The sequence below is a fragment of the Panthera onca genome, chromosome B2 (genome assembly GCF_046562875.1).
Source record: "Panthera onca isolate mPanOnc1 chromosome B2, mPanOnc1 haplotype 2, whole genome shotgun sequence".
NCBI lineage: Eukaryota > Metazoa > Chordata > Mammalia > Carnivora > Felidae > Panthera > Panthera onca.
In genome coordinates, this window is record NC_138343.1 from 143921485 (window position 1) to 143943052 (window position 21568).

Here is a 21568-nt window from a genome sequence, read left to right on the forward strand (position 1 = left end):
AGAGACACAAGTAAACCGCAAAGCATCCTGGGGCACAGGGAACCCACAGAACATCCTGGGACACAGAACCGCACGGTATCCTGGGACACAGGCAAACCACAGGGCATCTGGGAAACAGGGAAAACTGAAGGGAGTCATGGGCAACAGCCAGTGACAGTTTGGGTCGCCCGAGGATGGGTGAATCCTCTTTCCAAGCCAGGCACTTGTTTGATTAATTGTTATTTTTGGTCATAGTAAACTAAAGTTCCATACTGACTTCCCAAATTTGAGGAATTCCTTAGGAAACTCCATGGGTTCTTTGTGCCCTAATTAAAACAGACTTTAATTTCACCTCTGCTTTTTAGGTTATGAGCTCCTTCAGCGTCAGAAACCAAATATATCTTAGGCGGATTAGAAATAATTTCGAATTACAAATAAATAAGTAGAAAATAATTGAAAAATATTAAGAGGAAGCACCAGCAGTTTTGTTTGTTCTAAACATTCTTCTCTGAGTAAATAATTAAATTGTAACAGTAAGACTTATGAGGCACAGGGAAAAAAAACAATGAGAATGTATATTTAGTGACAAAAGACGTTTACAATATGCAAAGTCAACAAAAACATGCCCGGCACAGGAGCTAACTTTTGTGAGACAAGAAAAGTGTTATCTCTATGCTTAGGAAATAGTCTGGATGATAAGCCATCAAATGTTTTTTAATTTCTGAAAAAAAAATTTTTTTTTTGAGAGAGAGAAGAGAGAGTTCGAGAAGGGGAGAGAAGGGTAGAGGGAGGGAGAGAGAGAGAGAGAGAGAGAGACAGAGAGAGAGGGAGGGAGAGAAAGAGAGAATCCCAAGCAGGCTCTGCACTCAGCCCAGAGCTGGACTCAACCCCACCACCCTGGGATCATGACCTGAGCTGAAATCAAGAGTAGGTCACTCCATCGACTGAGTGATCCGGGCACACCAATTTCTGAAATATTTTAAATATACAAAACGTCCGAAATGTTTTACCTCATTGATATTTAGTCGCATTTGATTTTTTTTTTTTAAGGAAATAACATAGTATAGATACTGAAACCACTTCCCCAATCTGAGATTGAAATTCGTGTTTTCTTCTATGTGTCTATTCTTCTACTGGATATATCTGTATTCACAAACAATCCATAATTTTTGAGTTGTAAAGAGGTGTGAAAATAATATTTGAATCCTTCTGTGATTTCCTTTCTACACTCACACTATTTTTTTGAAATTTTATGCACGTAGTTTCGTCGTTTTAAGTGCAGAAAAGTATTCTTTTCTGTGACCACGCCAAATATTAATGTATTATCACACTGATGAACACTTAGGGTATTTCCAGTTTTTTTCCTCTAGTCTAGACGACGTGTTAATGACCCCTGGAGTTGGAATTGCTGAATTATTCGGACAGCGCCCCTCCGGCTTTCCCAGATATCAACCAATGGCTTTTAAAAATGGTTGGGCAATTAACACTCCAGAAGGATGTTCTGAGTTAGAGACAATGGAAAATAGTAATTTCCTTCTTGATGCTGGTAAATACCCCTGGTAGAAGGGTATTGGGGTAATGCACTACCCCCCTTGGGTAATGTATTTTAGTTTATTTTAGGCAATGTATTTTAGTTTAAAAAAAAAAGAGCTCAAACTTTTGCACCGCATTTTTCAGATTACTTAAGTATGTTGTATATCACTTGGGATTGATAATGTTCTGTGATTTATCCATGTACCCATTTTATAGATAAGGTAATGGAGGCTCAGGGAAGTTCTACAACTTGTTTAGTTTGCTCCCTCAGTTTCCTTTTCGGTCATTCCCATCAACCTACCTCACAAAACTACTGGGGATGAAAAATAAGACAATTTGTTTAAAACGCTACAAAATATTAAAGTGATTTTTATATATGTACAATTCATTGGCTGTCTTTTTTCATAGTTATGCTCTTTATATCTCCATCACTCTTCTTACAGAGTAAGAAATAACTAAATATCAAGAAATATGGGGGAAATACATTCTTACAAAACCTCAAGGTACCATTTCAACTGGTCCTCCCCATGGGCAGAAGTATAGTTTAGCAAATGGTTTACTGCTGGGAGACTTACTCTTTTAATCCTTGATCTAAGCTTTAGTCTAACAGTAATTTAATTCTTAAAGATCAGTAAATACTGGCTCAAATGGGAGAACAAAAAATGGATTCAACACTGAAAGCAAGTGCTTCTGGGTTTCAGATAACGCTCTTCACAGAACTTCCTAGTTTCTAAGAAAGCAAATCCTGGCAGAGTGGAGAGCTCTGGAAATACAATGCCTGGATGCAAAAAAAAAAAAAAAAAAAAAAAGCTAGTGTCTTAAAACTGTTAGAAAAAGGCACCCACTGGGGCACCTGGCTGGCTTAGTCGGTAGAGCACGCTAGTCTTGATTTCAGGGTCGTCTGTTCAAGCCCCACCTTGGACGTGGAGTCTACTTAAAATAAAAGTAAAAATAAAACAAAAATAAGGAGAGAAGGAAAGAAAGAAAGAAAGAAAGAAAGAAAGAAAGAAAGAAAGAGAAAGAAAGAAAGAAAGAAAGAAAGAAAGAAAGAAAGAAAAAGGGACACGGTGCTAAACACACCCAAGAAACCATTTTTACTGTTTTGAGGGCAGTACAGAGATACCTCAGGTCGGACAGGACACAGCCCTGGTTCCCTGTCATAAAACCCCATGTAATTACCACTACGTGAGTTGAACCAAGAGCCCTTCTGATAGTTCCTTCTTCGTTTCTTCCCTGTGGCATCTCATGCATAAAATTCTCCTGCATCAGTTCAATAATATCATTTTCAGATAGGCCTGACTAGCAAAGGGGCTTGATTTGAAAGTCTGAGACATCTCTGCAAAGCCTCAGTTTCCTTGGCCTCAGAGAAGATTTTAGGCAGTGAATGAAAACACCGAGCTCAAGTTCCCCAGATGTTTTTGTTTCAAATATTTTTTAAAAAGTTTATTTATTTATTTTGCGAGAGGGGAGCAGAGAGAGGGAGAGAGCGATCCCAAGCGGTCCCCACACCGACAGCACATAGCCCGATGGGGGGCCCTATCTCACAAACCTCTGAGATCACGACCTGTGCCGAGATCAAGAGTCAGACGCTCAACTGACGGAGCCACCCAGGCGCCTCTAGTTTCCCGGATGTTAAACAGTTACCATACGACCCAAGAATTCCAGTCCTAGATATGCGCTCCAACCAAAATCGGACACCCCAAATCTGTATGTGAATGTTCACAGCAACATTGTTCGTGAAAGCTAAAAGATGGAAACAGCCCTAATGTCTATCAGCTGACGCACAGATAAACAAAAGGCTGTGTATCCACACAATAGAATATTATTCAGTCACAAAAAAGAACGAATTACTGAGACAGGCTACAACATGGGGGAACCTCAAAAACATTAGACCAAGTGAAAGAAACCGGTCACAGAAGACCACATGTCATCTGGGTCCGTTTATAGGAGATATCCAGAAGGGCAAATCTGTAGAGACAGAAAGTAGACTAGTAGTTGTCCAGAGCTGGAGAGGAGAAGTGACAGCCTATGGGTATGGGGTTTTTTTTTTTTTTTTCTTTTTTTTCAGTGATGAAATCCTCTAAGGGTAGATAGTGGTGATGATTGCACAACTCTGAATATACTACAAAGAGTGACGGGAAATCAGCCCTAGGCATGCAAGACCACAGAAGCCATTGCCACCACGTAGGATAATTAGGCTTTGGGCTTAAGATCCAGAGAAAATCTTCCGCGGGTCAAAAGTTTTGAACACCTGACATTGAATCCTGTCATCGCTTTCAATGCTACCCACCCAAAGACGTGATAGGCTGTATTTGCTACGGCAGACTCATGGTGATTAAATCAGATGAAATTTCAGGGCTCAAATATGCGAAAGAAATTTTACTAGTGTTACCAGGTCAGTTACCCTTTGATGCCCAAACAGAGCAGAAGCTGACAAAGCTTCTCTGGAGCACAACCCTGGGAGGCGGGACTGACGTCTGGCGGCTCACCCCATCCCCCCAGGAGCCAGGGCGGAACGGACGCTTACGGAAAGAATTCGTAAATAGAATTCGGTGAATTGTCAAAAGCTTCACTTAAGCAATGAAATCCATGGGGCGGTAAATAATTGAGTGGGGAAAAGTGGGTTCATCAGTCTGGCAACATGGACATTTTTACATTTTTGGGGGTGGGAGACAAATGAGCCACGACAGGAGTCAGGAATTTATATTCTCTGTTGTCCAGTTTTAGATCTGAGAGACCTGCTCTTTCCCCCAGATCAGAGCTGTTAGCTTGATCAACCTACAGCGTCCAAGTCGAAGCACCTGCTGCATAGTCTGAGAGACAGACACTGTGGCCGGGGACAGTGGGGGCAGCTCTCCTCACTCTTCCTCCAAGCCCTTCTGTGAATGTTCGTGTCCCTCAAATGGGATTCTGGGGATAGGGATGAAGCAGCAAAGAAAATGGGACTTATTTCCAACCTGTACTTTGAATCAGGAATAAAAGTAGTAAACTTACTGGGGCACCTGGGTGGCTCAGTCAATTACGAGTCTGACTCTTGGTTTCAGCTCAGGTCATGATATCATGGTTCATGAGTTCGAGCTCCACATGGGGCTCTGTGCTGACAGGGTGGAGCCTGCTTGGGATTCTCTCTCTCTCTCTCTCTCTCTCTCTCTCTCTCTCTCTCCCTCTCTCTCTGCCCTTCCCCTGTTCACATGCTCACTCTCTGCCTCTCAAAATAAATAAATAAACATTAATTTTTTTTTAAAAAAAGCAGTAAACTTAAACCTGGATGGATGTTGAAAACCATACATCCATCACCAGGTGAATGAATAAACAAGATGTGGTTAGTCCATCCAATGGACTACTGCTTAGCAAAACAGAGGAACAAACGACTGACCCATGCAACACATGGACAGGTCTCAGAAAAACTATGCTAAATGAAAGAAACCAGACACAAAACACTACATGTTGAGTTATTCCATTGATAGGCAGCTCCCATAAAAGGCAAAACTGTAGAGACAGAAAATGGACTGCTGATCACCCGGGGCTATAGGTGCAAGTGAGGATCCCATCGGAACAAGGCACTTGCTGAGGGTGACAAAAAAAGGCTCTGTGATGAATGACCATTACACAATGGTGACCATTGCAAAACAGGATACATTTACCATCTCATTGAACTACACACTTAAAATGGATGAATTTTATGATATGTAAAGTATGTCTCAAAAAAGCCATCCAACAATTACATGAATGAATGGAAGAATTGTAAAAAGTGGTCAAATTCCTAACAATAGAAAAGAACGATAGGCTGATCCTTTGAATAGGAGGAGTCAGTTTCAATGAACTGTCTTCGTGGAAGTTAAAGAGGAATGTAGGCAGGAATGAATGAGAAAGAGATGTAAAATAGAAAAGAGGAAAGACAGCATGAGTTGCATCTTCTGTTTCATAGTGGAAATAAAAACATGCCTGTTTCATTGTTTCATTAGCTATGAGTCCAGCTGGTCTCCCTACCCCCAGCTGCCCTGTCATATACATAAAAGCATATGGGTACATTCTGTTACAGTTTTACTTAAATAAAGATAACACCTTTGCTCTGGCATTTTCCCCATTGACCCACCCAATAATGGTACCAATGAAAAAATTAGGTTAAGTCAACTCAACAGAATTTAGCTACAGTGAATGCTGGCTCCATGTGATTATTTATTAGTTAATGAACTGAAATATTTGGGGCCAAGTCCTGCATACCAGAATAAAGGCCCCAGTATTTATGTTTCCCAGCTTTTGCAAACAGGGAATTTCACTTGTCTCCAGTCGTATGATACTTTTCCAATTTCCCCACGAGATCGCCAAGAGTGAGAATGGCAATTCAGAGATGAAAACTGTAAATTCTCTCCATTCCTTAAAAAGTGATTTGTCTTGGCTGGGATAACTGAAAGAATTCAAAATGGCAGCAATCCCACCTTTCCGTTTTTCTATCCTTCCCCATTTGAAAACAGATTTCCCATAAACAGGGTGGGCAGAATCTCCAAACACCTGAAAGTATCTACGTATTAATTTTTAGAATTTTGTTTTTTAAAAGGTTATTTTCTACTGAATATAAAGTTGATGTTTTTCACAGAAAACTTGAAACATATATTTTTTATTCAGGTCTCGAGTCAGAAAGGCAACCAAAATACAGAAAACACACACACACACACTTAAACGGGCACAGGAGAGCAACAATCTCTCACGATCACCAGAAATGATTTCTCTTAGTTGAGGCAACTCTGGCCTTGGATTTTGGCATCTTCATATGTTGGAAGATGGTTCTATTTTCCCCCCAAAAAAACCATGGAAACACCATCAACAGAGAGCCATTCTTCAGACTGAGTTTCAGGAAGATTCGGTTGAAAATTTAATCACATGGCCAGAGGTAAAGAATGTGTGGGAACAATTTTACCACAAGCTTTGCCCAACAAACACACCATCCTTCCTACTCCGAGATGGCCTCACGTGACACTGGCTGGCAGTGGCATCCACGCCCTGAGCTGCTGGTGGTCACGGACGTATCTTTATGTGGCCATCTTGTCTCACACAGTCTTGCTTTTGAACAGCTGTCCGCAGTGAGAGCAGAACTATAGCCCCACCAGACTCCCTGGCATTCACGAACACCCAATAAACCTCTCTAGACTCAACGCCGTAGGGACTAGATCATTTTCAGGGCCCGGTGCAAAATGAGAGCGTAGGGCCCCTTGGTCAGAATTTAGGAAGAATTTCAAGACCATGAGCGCAGAGCTCATACCAAGCGGGAGGTTCTGTGCGACGTTACAGTTCACACACTGGGACCCGCACGGGCCACCACGGGAGGACTTCCACGGCCACGGGGCACTGCGCGTGTTTGGGGCTGCCGCTGAACTGCATCCTCTAACGACAGAAACATCTCCTGGGGAAAGAGGTTCAGTGCCTCCGACAGAAGCCCTGCTGGCCCGGCAGCTTGTTGCTCTGATGTGGTTCAGGCTGCAATAAAACTGGCAGCATCATCGGTGGGGGGTGGGGGGGGGGGTTGGTGAGAGAGGCTCCCCCTGGAAGAACCCCTCCCCGGAGGATGCCCGTCACTCCTTCCCCAATATTTACTGAGGCACCACCCAGGGGAGTGGAAACGCCCCATGGCATCCAGGAGCTGGCTACACAGTAGGGAAGGAGGAGGAGAGAAATTTAAATGATAACAGCTACCCTCCCAAAATGCAGTGTGTTTTTAGAATAAAAAGTGAGGGCGGGCAGGGCAGTGAGGAGGTCAGGACGCTTTTCCTAGAGGGCACACCTCCGTGGTCATTTTGCCCCAGCAGGGCTCACTGTCCCACTTCTGCACTCCGGGTCTGTCCCATCTGCCTGCTGCCCTCCCTTCCCCCTCCCCCAGTTGACTTGCCCGGCGTGTGCTCGTCTTTCCAAACCCTGCCCTAGCCTGTACCACCCAGCTGCCCTCCCCCAAATCGAGACATGCCCTTTTCCCTGCCTTCTCAGGGTCCCCTCTAACTTGGCTGTGAAGTTCAGGATTCAAGAACTTAACCCTTGCGTGGTACAGATTACTTACTGCCTGGGGAAGTGATGTAAAAGGTTCAGCACAGTACCAAGGCCGTGTAACATCAATGAATGTTTTCCTCTGTGTATCTGTCTGCCGTCCTACAGCCTGAATTCCTTAGGAGCAAAAGTGCTTTCGTCTGTATCCACGGTGTCCAGCGCGTGGACCTGGCCGTGGCAGGTGCTTAGCAAAGATTCGTAACGTGCATGACTTCAATGGTCAGTCACATCCACCACACTGGTCCAGACAAACACCCTGCTCACCGCGTATGAATAACCTGACACAACGTCAGTGGAATGGAGCTGTGACGCAGCACCCAGATCGGGGCATCCTCGTTAGTGAAGCAGCCTTCACACAGGCAGGTGGGACATTTTACTTTCCATCGCTCCAGCTGATAAGGTAATGCCACCAAGCTGTACTTGACGTGGGAAAACTCAGTCATGTAACTCTATCTCCATCCTAGGAACATATGTCGGTCAGAGATGATAGAACCTTCCCGACTCTTTCTGCTATGACTTTCTACCACCACATTAAAGTGAAATCCAAGAGGTGCCGGGCAAAACACAAGGCAAAACAAAATCAGGGATGAGGGGATTTCCTGCAACTGGTTTCATCCGCTTTATTCCTTTTGTTTGAGTTACGAAGTAGGCTCTGAGCTCCTTGCCGCACTCTTGTAACACGGAACCTTGCAGACTGAGTATCTGAAGAGGCTGTGTCATGGAAAGTTATCAGCCTTAACACCCACCAGGGCAGGGACTCAAGAGCCAAAGAGCTGCTTTGCCTTTACGGGCTCCACGACCCCGGGCAGATCACTTAACCTCAGTTTCCTCATCGGTAAGATGGAGACAGTAGGTCCTACTTCACGGGGTCATGGTGAAGATTAGCTGTTTCTGGAACCCTGCCTGGCACATGATAACCGTAAATGTGGCTATCATCATCATCCCCGTTGCTTGTCTCCTGGTTCTGGTTTCTGTTTGCCCAGTCACTGTCTTACTAGCCACCCTCTTTCTGTCACCCGGCTCCTGTTCTCCCAGCCCCTCAGAATCACCTAGAAAACATTTTTTTTTTTTTTTTTTAAATTGAGGAACCAGAGACTCAAGCAGCTGGTCCAAGGCAGGCAATTCTAACAGGCAGGCAAGGTTGAGAACGTGGGCAAGGCTCTGCCACGGAGGCCTGGGGACGGGAGTACAGGGGGTGAGATGTAGCTGGCTAGAGCCACGTCCTCCCTCCGTGCCACCTGTGGCTGCGTCCCCAACTCTGCCTCTGCATCAAAGACCGAGCCTGCCAGGTCAGCAGGCCAGCTCCACGGAGGCTCACCCTTTCTTCCTTTGATTCCTTTCCTTCCACTGGAGTCTGAGGTTGGAAGGAGACTGAGAACAGGGAGCAGACGCTCCAGGAGACTCCATCTGGACCTGGATGGCCAGCTCAGAGCTCGGCTTCCGCGCAGGAGGGCTACGGCCCAAGGGCAGGCAGCTGGCCACCTGGACTTTACGTGTAGCCATCAGCTTCGTCACCCCTGTGAACCAGGGACAACTTTCTTTTTGAGTGAAAATAATTTTCGGCAAAGCGAAAATTTAGAACTAAAGTTGACAAAACCGTTCTTTGTTTTTGATGGCAACTTCTCTTCCACTAGCATCTGGACTCTCCTCCCTTAGTAAATGGAGTAGGTTAGACACCACGCCAACGGCTCAGGACCTCGGTTCTGCCGGACGTGAGTGTGTCTCAACCATGGACGATTTAAAAAAAATTTTTTTTAATGTTTATTTATTTTTAAGAGAGAGAGAGAGAGAGACAAAGTGTGAGCCGGGGAGGGGCAGAGAGAGAGGGAGACACAGAATCGGAAGCAGGCTCCAGGCTCTGAGCCATCAGCCCAGAGCCCGATGCAGGGCTCGAACCCACAAACTGTGAGATCACGACCTGAGCCGAAGTCGGACGCTTAACCGACTGAGCCACCCAGACGCCCCCGGACAAGTTTTTTCAGTCGACCATTCCTTCTTTTCCTACCTTGCTATCGTGGTTGCTTTTTCACAATTTACGCAGGCAAACAGGTGACCACCCTTGTTAAGCCAGTAATTTCGGTATTATACACGCCGTAGGTTCAGGGTAAAATCAGATCTGGCCTCATAAAGTACATAGGCTTTTGACAATAATTATTTCCCACTACAGATTTGGGGCTGGCTCCACATGGTCGAATCCGTCCCCAAGTAGATATTCTACCATCTCCTAAATGGAATGCACTTTGGCAGACTTGCTGGTTTAAACTAAATTAGATAATAAACCCCCTGTGGTCACAGAGTACCTTTTCTCTACTTTCAACAGGCTCCACACCATAATGCCGGTTGCACCATCCTGTGTCACACAAATATGCAAATATACATTGCACTGGAATATGTGGTAAGACTTCTTATGTGCAGACATCACAGCAGCCTAATAATTTCACAGCGTTATTCGCATTTTCAGTGAAATGTTGGGCCAAGTGACACAGCGTATCTATGCTTAAGACTATGGCTTTATTTACTTAAGTAATTTCTACAACCAATGTGGGGCTCGAGCTCCTGACCCTGAGATCAAGAGTCACACGCTCTACCAACCAAGCCAGCCAGGTGGCCTAGTAACATGGTTTTAAGAAGAGTACGGACACACACACACACACACACACACACACACACACACGAGGTCGACCCTTCTTCCTTATTATTCTCGAATATACCAAATAAAACATGGTTTGCTTATGCCTGGGCAAAGTCCACAGTTCAGATTTTTTTTTTTCCTCCAACAAAGTTTAACTGGAAAGGGAAAAAAAGTGGTTTATTGAGGGTAGTTAGGTGTCGGGTTCTCCTCTTTCCCTCTATTACAACAAGGTCTATCCAGCCTTCTTATTTACAGAGGTTTGACTTAGGTTATTTTTCTCCCCACTGGAGAGTGTGGAGTAATGGGTACCTTTATGACAGCTTGTTGGGATTAGAATCGGCAAATTTTACTTGCCTGTTTCGTCCAAATTTCAAAAGATAATCCCAATGAAAGAAATACTTATGAGGATGGGAAGTAATGTATCATAAACTGACAATAAGATAAAAGATAGCTGCAGGCAGTAGGAGTTAAAGTAACTCCTTACTCGAGAGATAGTCAAGGCAATGGGAGAGGAAGAGACATTAGAAAGAACAGAACAAGGCACTGTGCTAATCCAGAGATGGGGTTATTCCAGTAGAAGGGAGGAAAGGCCAAAAAGGTGGGTGGTGGGTGACCAGAGCCAAAAAGAGACCCAAGCAACCCCCCATCAGTTATACCATCAGGAACAGAGAGAGGAGAAAACAGAGTCAAGGCAGGCCAGTTCTCAGAGATGACTCAAACCCTGCTTCCCCCCACCCCATCCCATCCCCAAGACTCCTCATTTAGTGACAGTGGTAAAGAGGAAAGGCATTGGAAGGGACAGCACAATATATCGACTCTTCCTTCCCACAAAGTCACTTAGAGATCATCCGACTCAGCACTCTAGAAGTTTCTGCAGAAATGTTCCCTTTAGCAGAGGAAGCTAACTCCAAAAGGTCTGGAGCTATGGCCTAAAGCCGTCCAAACAATCAAGCGTGTTTTGTGTTAAAAATTCATGTAAATGTTGTGTGTTATATCATGGCACATCCATCTTTGTTGTCTTTTTTAAAGTAAAATAAATTTTAGATCTTTCCGCAAAACGGATGCCTGGGTGACCTGGGCCCAGTCTCTCCCGCAGCTCAGCACAATTGCTGGCACACTCCCCAGTAGGACCCCAACCTGTGGGTGGTTGAAGACGTTTGTGTCTACGCCTGGAATCCTCCCTGACCAGACTGAGAAATGAGGCCACAGGACATGTGAGGCTACCTCCCAGTGCCAGGGACAGTACCCACCAAGAGACAGCTCCTAGTTTCAAGAAGCCCAAGGTCCCACTGAAAGGAAGCAGGTGGCTAGGACTGGGGCCCCAACCCAGGCTTTGCTACCCTGCCCTGGTCCTCCCTTGTGCCGTGCTGCTTCTCATTGTCCCGAAAAGACCCCCAGTCTCTGTGGCCCAGCAGAAAGTGTCTAGGGAAGGAGGCGGGACAGTCACCAGATTCTCGCTAATGAAATATTCCTGTGGCCTTTGACAAGGACTGGACACCTTGACTCCCCACCTGCTAATCCTCTCCCTGCCCAGAGAGGCAGGCAGGGTGGGCCACATAGCATAACCGTTCTTGGGAAATTGCAACTCAATGCTTGCCCAACACCCACAGGGAACAACTAGATCCCAGCCTGGCTAAGCACATGTTCAAGACAGGTACATCTTCTCTGGGGAACCAGGCCGGAGGGGAAGCTGTTAAGACCAGACTGTCTTAAAGGCAAATCACAGATTCAACCATTTGAGAAGACAGAAGGAGTGGAAGAAGGGGAGGGGGGATGAAATCTCAATCTAGCTAAAATTGGACCCAATATAAATAATTAAAACAATCAGGCACATTTAAAATATCTCCGCAGTCCTTTCTCCCTGTTTCCCCTACTTAAACTTTAACCCTATTATTCTGCTAGAAATGGAGGCCAAATGAGGATTTTAGTGACACCACAAAACTTTCATTAGATTATTTGGTCTTAAGTAACTTCTTAAATTTCCACATGATTCAGGGGTTAAGATGTAGAATTTCTGCTCATTTTGAAGCTATGGAAGGTCCTTTAACCCTGAAAGAAGATCCAGGGAAGTTATGGGAGAGAGCACATCATGCAAGTGTATGCAATGCTTTTAATAGTCTGTCTTATCCCCATGGGCAGACTCCGTCTGGTTCATCTCTGTACCTTCAGTGCTTGGCCAACCATAGGCTGGATACAAGGGTTCAGGAAGGAATGCTGTGAGAAGGTTCTGGAATTGTGTGGGAGTTTGGAAGAATAGACCCCACCCCCCCAAGCCCATCTTTCTGGTCCTGGAAGGAAGAAGGGAGGAGAAGGGCAGACACAACACCTGGACAGACTAGACGCCTACCGTTGCCGGCACCGGGCTGGAGAGCTGCTGGGGAGCCGTTGGGGAGCCTTGGGGATGCCGAGGCGGGGTGGGGGGCGGGGGTTTACCTGAAGTAGGAGCTGGTCCCAGGACCAGCAATAAAAGTGACCCTCTGGCTTCAGTGAGAAGGCAGGGGAGGCTTGAAATGCCTACAGAATTGGAGGTGGGTACTAAGAGGCAAATAAAAAGAGGGAGACCTGGGTGGGGAGCACACTGGTTGGCCTAGAAACTGGGAATTAATCAGTAAATCCCAGCAGACTCACCAGAAGTCAGGAATACTGAGCTGTTCTCACAACTCTTTCCTTACATATGTTAATCCATCCCACAGGACTGGGGAGTGGGTTGTCCCACCCAAAGTTTAGCCCCCCTGCCCACCCTGGGCTCAGCCAGCTGAGGGGTAGGGGCGACCTAAATGGAATCCTGGGCAGGGAGCCACATTTGATTATTTTGTGCTTACACCTGTGTTCTTATTATTTTTCAATTCCTATCAATTGATTTAAATGAACGAATTGCCCCTTTGGTTGGGGCCATTGTTATAAAGCTGGTGAGTGCGAGTTAGTCCTGAGAGATGAGTTCTCTTAGATCACCAGCCAGCTAACCGGGTTTCTGAGCGTCAGATGTAAGAGTTCCCTAGAGTTCCCAATGGCAGGTAACTCCCCCTGCCAGAGTACCTTTAACAAAGTCTGGAATGTTTCTGGCTGTCACTCCTGGGGTGGGGAGGTGACTACTGGCATGCAAACATCCCGCAGTGCACAGCAAGGCCCCACAACAAGGAATGACTTGGCCCAAAATGTCAACAGTACCCAGGTTGAAAATTTGTCCTCAAGGAAAGTCAGCCTGGGAAGTCCTGGCGGGGGCCATCTGACCCCTGACTCCTTGCGCCCACCTTTCTCTAGGCTACAGTACCCATTCAATGCCAGACACTGCTCTGTGCAAGAAACAGTACAGTTAGAAAACCCCAGTCCACCAGGAAGCAGCCAGTGCAGTCATTAGGATAGAACCATAAAGGGGCGCCTGGGTGGCTCAGTGGGTTCAGCATCTGACTCTTGATCTCAGCTCAGGTCACAATCTCACAGTTCATGTGTTTGAGCCCCACATCGGGCTCTGTGCTGACAGTGCAGAGCCTGCCTGGGATTCTCTCTCTCTCCCTCTGTCTGTACCTCCCCTACTCATGCTCGCTCTCTCTCTCTCTCTCTCTCTCTCTCAAAATAAATAAGTAAACTTAAAAAAAACAAAAAAATAAAAAGGATAGAACCATAAAGACTGAATTGTCATATAACGTAATGGCATCTCGAGTGAGTTTCCTAAAGCATGTATGATGGGATGGAGGAAAACAGAGGCCAGAAGTTTGAGAGACAGACCCAAAGGGTGGTGCACATTTGGGGAAAGAAGCTGTCGCCATATCTCCATGCAACCTGCCCTTCCCCACAGCAGAAGAAAAGGGGGGCATGAGCTGGTCCCAGTAGGAAGGTTCGGGGACTGCACTGATTGTGTGCTGAGAGCGGCAGCATTCTGGGAAGAAGCACTTGGTACGGACAGACTCTTTAAAATTTCATCAGCCTGGGTTAACCTCTGCCCACAGAGAGGTGACAGCTCACGAGGGAGCCGATGGAGATGGGAAAAAGACCAAATTTCCCTCCCCATCAATTCATTTCACCAGGTCTTATTTCAAAGTTTGTCTGAGATCAGCACAGGCAATGTCTTCCCAGATGACACTCTGCCTTTACACTCGGTGATAGATTTGTTGGCAATCAACAGCAGAAAAGAGAGTCGGACTCTCCACCCACAGCCTTGGGAGCCTTTCAAGAAGCCACCACAGGTGTCCTTAAGAGCAATTTCTAAGCAAAGTTCAACCCTTGGTTAAAAATGTGTTTTGAGAACAGTTCCTATTTAATTTGATGTGATGCCGTGCACTGTCGTTCAGATATTTTAGCAACAGGGCCCTTCCCCTTCCCCACCAGATCACTTCCCTGGCTAAACCAGAACAGCCAAGCTCCTTGAAAACCACAGTAGCGTGTCTTATACATTCTGCTACTGGTTTTTCCCCAAGTTCAAAACCACTGCTCTCTCTTCCAGTATTTCTGCAGCTCCCAAAAACTAAGACGAAAGGGATACAGGGGAAGGTCTGCATGGTGGAGATCTGATGATTATGTCAGAGATGTTTGCTGCGTGTCTGTTCAGCATGCAGCACCGCGCTGGCCCTGGGCACAGACAGATGGATACAATGCCAACCAGCCATACGGAGGGCACAGTGGTTCCAAGCTGGGCTCGGGAAAGCTATGGTCTTGGTTGAAATCTTAGCTCCGTTACTTATTATGAAACCAGGTGAATAACTCACTAATCTTTGCCTTCTATATCTGTAAAATGGAAAGTAAGAAAACTTTTACCTGCTTGGTTTGTTAGAAGGATCAAGTGAATTGATACATGGGAGGTCTCTGTAATAGACACAGGAAGTCCTCGTGAAGGCGGGCTATAAGCGTTCTCAGAGAGCCTACAGATTGGCCGGTCACCTCAACATCTCTGATGGCTTCTGCAAGTTACCTGTCATCCCCCAGACTGAGCGATAACCTTCTGCAGAAATTTTAGTGATCAGCTTCAGACTCCTAAGAAGTCCAAAATGTGGCCTCTTCTCTTGTAGGAGCCCACATAGAAATGACCATGAAATAGCTACTATGTACAACCCAAATTCAGAAGGGAGAGATCTATGCCAACCAGAATTATCTGGAACTCTGCAACAACTTCATGCTGGAGGAAGAAGCTGACCTCATATGAGATCAAAATAACTAAGAAGGGGAACTTGCTAAATGTTTTCTCTGAAGGTCTGACAAGCAGAGGAGGGTGGTGTTCCAGAAGAACTTCTTTAGGTTGCCCATATAAATTCCATGATGAAGGGAGGAAATCAAGTGGGCACAAAACAATTCTAAGAGGAGCTTCATGACCTCAGGAAATATAAACAGGAGTACTCCAACAAAGTTTTAACATTCTGTATTTTGGATATTTAGATTTAAGGTGCTGAAACCTAAATCTAGGTTTTGTAGGAAGGAGACATAGACTTGCAATGTTATGGGAAACCTAGCTCTAAATGACAAGAGGCTCTCTGGTAAACCACTGGCCATATAATTTTGATGAAGGGGGGAGTTTCTCTTTTAAAAATGCTATACATTGAGTGCATCTGGAGGGAGCTATAGTCCCATGGAAGTCTACAAGTAACTCGCTATGCGGGAACTTTGAGAGATTAAGGCTCAGTTTGTACTTTTCAGAAAGAGAACATGTAAGTCTTCTGGACTCTATTCCTCTATGGCTCCTGGGTCAGAAATCCTACCTCTTCCCATTTCATTAATCAACAAATGTTTACTGACACCAGCCATAAGCTCAACCAGTGTGAAAGATACAAGAAAACTTTAACATGGACAATGGCCAGCAGCTAACCACTCTTTCATTCTCTGCCCAGCACAATCTATGTATAAATTTGTTCAATGAAACAAGAATGCAGCACCATTAGCCAATAAATGCATCTCTCAAAGATAACACCCTCTGGTTTAAGGGGCTGTTTCCACATTTCTCTCCCCGTTAGTTCCTGAGCTTATTTAGGAAAGAAATAGTTTCCTATTTATGGCTATATCCATCATTTACAGTGCCTGACACATGATAGTCAATATCATTTGTTGAGTGAGTAATGGATGGGTGGATGGATGATGTAAGCATGAATGTATAAAGGGATGAATGGAGGGTGACTGAAAAGTAGGATTTAGGATCAAAGGAAGAAGTGGAACAAACCCAACTAGAGTAACAAAATGAAGACAAAATCAAAAACAGGTAGAAAATCTTTGGTGGAACAAGAGTGTGTCTTGAAAAGTGGAGGAGACATAGGTTAGACAGATCATCCCATGATAATGCTCACCAAAAATTGCTCTTGTTTTGAGATATTTCCTCTTACTCAGTCATTAGAAGAAAATGGAGATCAGCAAGTCACATTATCTCCCTGGAAAAGGCTTCAGATATTTGAAAACTGTGGCCGTTTACTCTGTATCCAGTTTTGCTCACAGTTGTGTCCACAGCACTCGACAGACAATAGACGCACAATGCATATTGTTAAAAGAATGAGTCCCTGATTTGAGCTTGCTCTTTCCCACAGCCTTAGCCGTGGTCTTCCCTGGTCCATACATTAAGCCAAATTTCAGAGTTCCAAAACTTGATTTCCAAACTGATTCTGTCTTGGACGAAGACTACTGAATTAGAGTTGCCCACGCTCTGGGTAGTGTTGGATGATTACTAAGCAGGCTTGATCACATAGGTCTCTCTACACATTTAGGTATTAAAAACCATTTAGAACTGTGAATGTAGAGTCTTCACATAACTCGTTAGACCTCCTTTTGAGAATACGGCAGACTGCACAAAATGTAGTTAAGTTGGCCCCACGCTCATCTGACCATCCCACAATTCAAAGCGATGGCAATGGTAGGTATTATTAGGATGATGTCACAGGGGCATGTGGGGCTCCCTGTCCCAAATCTCTTACTTGATTGAAGTCTGGCCTTCACTTCTTGAGCTTCAACTCAACAATCAGTGGATGAGGTATGATTCCACCACCTACTCACATCATCTTTCTTCTACCAGTCTTTCTTGCTCTGGTTTAGACAAAATTCTGCCCCTGAATCTATATCCACCAGCACAGGGTATACCTGCTTTATTTCCACACTAAAGACGGGCTTCTCCCCACTTGGGACAAGAACTGAGAACCATCTCCAGCTAACTAACCCCCTGTTAGCTGGGACAACATTGTCTTATTCCCCTTGACTTGTGTTTCTCTTCTCCTTCCAACCATCACATCCTCTTCCTGGTCATGGTCTTCTCAGACTAACCACGTCTGCTCTCTCTCACCTCCCTCCTGCCTGGTCTCCTGCCCTCCAGCCCTGTGCACGTCCACACACATCATTCACACCTGTTTGCTTTTAACTTGGGTTTTTGACTTGATTTTTAACTTTTAATTTGATTTTTAACTCGGGAGCCCAGACCACAACTTCTCTTTTCTTCGCAGTTTCACGGCACCCAGTTCAGAGCCTTGGAGTGAGGCCCCCACTCAGCGGCAACTGACGCCAATGTCAAAAGGTCTTTCCTTGGAACCAACCAACTCTATTCAGCCTCTTTCATGGCGTCCTGAATTTGCTTTGCTCTATAGCCTCCCTGACCTTCCCCAGGTCAGGGCTATTATTATGTTTTTAAGCTCTGCTCAGGGTCCATTTATAGGACAGTATTTATTTATTTATTTCTGGCTGTGCTTCCCAACGATTCTTGCCCTCTGGACTCCATGCCGGAAGACTTTTTGTTGTGAAACTGCTAGGTCTGGAAACTCCAGAGCGCCCCCCATCACAGACTCTGACTCACACACCATCCATCTGCTTTGCGGGGTCAAGGGGTAAATCTACATCCCTGAGGACCATTTTCAGACTAGGAAAACAGTAACTTAGCAAGACTGCTTTCCACGCTCTTTGTGAGCATCGGAAAACCCACAACTCAAGTGCTCAGGTGTGCCAACAGGCGCTTTTCAAATTCTTTTCAACGACACTTTGCTTTTTGCTCTTTAACTAGTTCTCTTGGCTTTAACTCCATTTGGTTCTGGCTAGCCTCGTGCCATGCCATGCAGTCCTCATTTTCAGGTCCCTTTTGTATCTGAAATACTTGAGACCTCTTGCATTATAGTAAGTTTTAGAAGTCCCAGATAATGGCATGTTTAGGTCAGGATCTCTGCAAACAGAACCTCATTAAAACCACCCCTTCTTCCTGCTTCCATGCTGAGGGGTTAGCCTGACGCTTCTGAGTAATGTTTTTGGTTTCAGGAACGAGAAGGGACTCGGAGGGCTGAGCGACCTTCACAAGTCTTTATTTAAAATTACAGATAATTTTAAGAATCGAGGATGAGACGACTATTGATCTATCTTATAAAGGCTAACTTGTAACTCGGGATATGCCCATTAAGAAAATAGTGTCCGTTATCAGATATTTCCTCACACTTACTGAATAAAAGACTCTCACCTGTTAACAGGCCCATTTGGACTTTCTAGCAGACATGTCCTTGATTCTAATCATATTTGACTTTGCTTATTACCAGAGAGATGGTACTTTTCTCTTGTATTCTATACTTTTCCTGAAAATCAATTCTTTTTCTCCCCATAAAGGATGAGAAGATTCAGTAGCTTTAACTTAGGACTTTGATCCTTGCCCACCTACACACACACACACACACACACACACACACACACACACACACTTTCTCCCTCCTCTCAGGATAATTTTCTCCAACTGCAGACGCTTGCCTCATAATCATAGATGGGTTAATGCTTTCCCGGTTTTGAAAACGAGAAGGTCTACGGACCCTGACCTTAATGAGAGCGGATGGCACAGGTGATCCACATAAGGAAGATGTGCAAAGAAAAACAGAAACAAAACCAAAAAAATCCAAACAGAGAATCCTGCTAGTAGTTACCTTTTGTCACCCACTCGGACTTGTTGAACTTGGGTTTTGTGCTGAGTAAGTTCAGGCTAGAGCAAAGAACCCTCTTTTGCATGTTTGGGCGATGGGGCACACCTGGGCAGATAATAACGTACCCACCAGCGCTGGTCCTCAAACACCCTCTAAAACTTTTCTCGAGGACCTCACCTCCTATAAAGAAGTGCATGCTCGCCCCTTGCTTAGGCTGCTCACGGCATTAATACCACGTCTAGAAAACTGTCTTGGTTTCCTAAAACAGACCAGAAACGGAGGACTCGCATAAACACAGAACCCTTCCTTCCATAATTCCTAGATATGACGGAGAAATTCATAGGCCAAAAATTAAGTAAATAAAGAGGTAATCCCAAATGCCTGTTTCCTTGACAACACCCCTCCCCCAGCCCTCCTCCGATAGGGAAAAACCAAAATGAAAGTGAGGAGGGGGTAGCCACAAAGCCGTGCTGGATTTTAGCAAGCGGAGCCCATAACCGGGTCCGGAAAGCAGCAAACTCGGAACGAAATACAAATAAATCAATTGATATCGGGGGCTGCCTTTTGTGGAGTATTTTTTTTTTTTTTGTGGTTGCCATAGAAACGCCAGGGACGGAAGAACGTGTTGCATGACACAGGAGACCGATCTGTAACAGGAACCTTCTCCCCAGCTTCATCTATCGCAGAGAAAACGCTTCGGCCCAAGGGGAGGGGGCCGCAGGGGGAGGGGGGCGGGGAGGAAGCCCTGAACGGCAGCTCGAAATCACCACCGGGAAACGAACGCTCGCCCAGCTGAGCACAAAGGAAGGGTCCTTTTGTGGCTGCAGAGCCCCCGTGCCTTCCAGGCTCTGCCCCTCCACGTCCCCACTGGAGCCTGACTTCCTTCTCCACCTTCCACGCTTCCTCGTTCTGTACCTACCCCTTCCAGAGGTTTTAGTGAGGTCCAGCCCCGCAGAGGATAACAGTGAGACACAGACACTCACACACAAACATCCGCCACGCCCAGAGGTGAAGTCGCCTGGAAATCGCACGAACGGCACATACCTCCTTGCTGGCGGCCCCTGGCACATGGGCTTGGGAACCAGAAACTGAAAGGGAGCAGGCTGGGGTGCAGAAATTGCCACTAGTTTATAGGAGCTGTAAGTCAGCCAACACTGGAAAGAAAAAAGCGAGACTCCACCCATGGGGTGGACCCTTCGGGAAAAAAAAAAAAAAAGTGGTCCTCAGCTGACGTCTCTCCCCACCCCATGTCACTTCCTTTTAAAGCTACAATTTAGCAGTTACGGGGAGGGAAGCTACGAGCCGGTGTAACATGAGTCACTCCCTTCCCCTTGCAATTAGTGTAAGGAAGTGCCTCCTCGGTCGGCTTCGCGTTCCAAAGCCTCCGGCTCGGGAAACCTGCCGGAATCCGAAACAAAGCCCGCTAGGTGGCCCTTCTCTTCCTGCCGCGGCTCCCACGCCCTGTTGCATCCCCGGGGCCCCGAGGGCTCCTGCAGGCTCGGCCCGGACGCACTCCGGCCCCGTCCGCGCGGCGACCTGGAAACGGTCCCAAACGGGCTCGCGGGTCGCTCGGCGGGTCTGCTGGGGGCGGGGAGATGCCCGCGCTCTCCGATCCCCCCCGCCCTCGCTGCTCCGCCCGGGGCTGCGGGGAGATCGCTCTCCACCCACCGGCGCCCCGAAGCACCTTCAAGGAAATAATGCCAGAAAGTCCAAGTGATCGCAGACGTTCCGAACTGGGAAAAAGAAGCTCTGGGGTCGGTGTGTTTTCTCCCCGCCGGGGTCGATTACCACGCACACGCGCGCGCGCGCACACACACACACACGCACGTGGCATTTGCACCCAGTGTGTTGGAGTGGGTCTGGGCACACCTTTAGAATCAAACGCTGTCATCACAACTTTAAAAAGAGTTTCAACAGCAACTCTGCAAATACCGCGTCTCCAACATGCCCACAGCATGATTTCAACCTCCAAATAGTTAAGATGTATGCCCTTCAAATGTCCACTATTAGAACCATAGTCGCAAATAACACTGGAGCCTTTGCATACGACCCCTGTGTTCACCCCCTTCTTTAGACGTTGACATCCCACGGGGAAGAATAGAATGCTCGTGAATAACTAGACCACACTGCAAAACAACTAAGACCCACAGATTGCTAAAACCGAAGGAAACCAAACCAAAACCCAAGCAAAACAGTGCGCCATGAGAGCAGAGAAAGAGAACAGAGAAAGAGCTCTGCTCCGTTATGGTGGGAGAGAAGGGGGCATCCGCAATTGACAAAGGGGGGTTTGGACTATAAGGTGTGTGGCATGCTGGTGGCACGTGTGATGGGAGAGAGGCAGATGGGACATGGATGGGGAGGGGGACGTTAAAGGACATCGAAGGCATAAAAGAGGAATCTGGACAGAAAACCCATTTGTAGCAATGTCTTCTTTTAATATCCATGTGAAAATTAATTTGACCATACAGAAATGCGGGTGCCTGGGTGGCTCAGTCGGTTGGGCATCTGACTCTCGGTTCTGGCTGGAGTCGTGATCTCTTGG

General features: G+C 46.0%; 1 protein-coding gene across 6 annotated transcripts in view; it reads right to left on the reverse strand.

Annotated features, from left to right (window-relative positions):
- Positions 1 to 20206, reverse strand: part of AGPAT4 (1-acylglycerol-3-phosphate O-acyltransferase 4) — a 127269-nt gene extending 107063 nt beyond the window's left edge. For 2 of the 6 annotated variants that reach the window (XM_060617045.3, XM_081795785.1), the window contains exon 1: positions 20010 to 20206. In XM_060617045.3, coding sequence (XP_060473028.2) covers positions 20010 to 20096 — 87 coding nt within the window. In that variant the 5' untranslated portion in view covers positions 20097 to 20206. Of the gene's footprint in view, positions 1 to 19945 lie in introns of all 6 variants that reach the window. The other 4 variants (XM_060617047.3, XM_060617048.3, XM_078447545.2 and 1 more) reach the window with 3 other exon arrangements.
- Between the last annotated feature and the right edge of the window lie 1362 nt (positions 20207 to 21568).